Source organism: Stomoxys calcitrans, chromosome 4 (genome assembly GCF_963082655.1).
Source record: "Stomoxys calcitrans chromosome 4, idStoCalc2.1, whole genome shotgun sequence".
In the NCBI taxonomy this organism is placed as follows: domain Eukaryota; kingdom Metazoa; phylum Arthropoda; class Insecta; order Diptera; family Muscidae; genus Stomoxys; species Stomoxys calcitrans.
The window spans coordinates 39,905,283-39,906,363 of record NC_081555.1 but is presented as its reverse complement, the minus strand read 5'-3'; the positions used below and the strand labels follow the sequence as shown (position 1 = coordinate 39,906,363).

Here is a 1,081-nt window from a genome sequence, read left to right as displayed (position 1 = left end):
GTAGGCCACATGAATCTACCGAAATTCCTTTAGCATTTCTTGAAGTACATTCCAAAATAGGAATCCAAAACACAACAAAGTAAAAAGGAAAACACGACAGCATCCTTAGAGCTCTGTTTTTTTTTTGTTGAATCCCATTGTTTGTCGCTAAATTTAAGAAAAATCACAAGGGCATAATACACTGCAGACAAGGCGGAAGAGCAACCGAATAAGCAACAACGAAAATCCTTAGACGCATGTGTGTGTGTGTGTGTGTTTGTGTGGCTGGCCTTATAAATCATAGTAAGTAGGAATACTGAATTACCACACAATGCAAAGGGAAATGACACGAACACAGATAGAGTGCGATGATAAATGAAATTATTTTCCTTTAACTTGAGTATAATTTCATATGCCATAATTTCCATTACATTAAAGCCAAGGTTGTCATCATTTATAAAATGAATGAACTAAAGTTACGTGCCAGAGAGCTGCAGCACCATCACCACCACGACGATGACGTGTGCTACAAAGGGTGGGTGCTGTGTCTTTGTAAATTCTTACAGGAGTTTAAGGCTAAGGTATATCTGTGTATGCTTTACTTTTATGGCCGAGATAACTCAGGATTTGCAGCACCGCAATTACTCTCATAAAGATGTGCATTGCAAGGTTGGCTCATCTTAAGCTGCGAATCTTTATGGCGGCTATTGTTGCTGTTATTGTGGTTAAACTGCATTGTGAGAATCGTAGATTTTTATTTGCTTGGTCACACAAGAATCCCTTTGTTGCACTCAAAAGCTTACTTTGGCAGCATTTCAAATGTGTGTGCTTACCCAGCCAACATCTTGGATGGGGGCAAAACGAAGGCTAGTTGGTTTTCCTTGAAGAAAAGCCATTATGAAAATTAAACCTTTTTTTTTTGTCAGGCGATGGTCTCTTAAAGGTCAGCTCTGAGCGGTAACGAAGGAAAACCTGGGTTGAATTCAAAGTTGATGTACAATGAAATCTCGTGGTTAGAAGGTTGAGATTTATTCCAGAAAATTAGTAATGTTTGACAAATTCAGGTCAAGAGTAGTGTTGGTAGGTCCCTACCAAAACTCTT

General features: G+C 38.8%; 1 protein-coding gene across 1 annotated transcript in view; it reads right to left on the bottom strand.

The window, feature by feature from the left end:
- Window positions 1-715, bottom strand: part of LOC106084309 (uncharacterized) — a 165,069-nt gene extending 164,354 nt beyond the window's left edge. Inside the window, exons 1-2 of the mRNA XM_059367100.1 lie at window positions 625-715; window positions 460-521 (exon numbers count right to left, since the gene is read on the bottom strand). Coding sequence (XP_059223083.1) covers window positions 460-521; window positions 625-715 — 153 coding nt within the window. The remainder of the gene's footprint in view (window positions 1-459; window positions 522-624) is intronic.
- Between the last annotated feature and the right edge of the window lie 366 nt (window positions 716-1,081).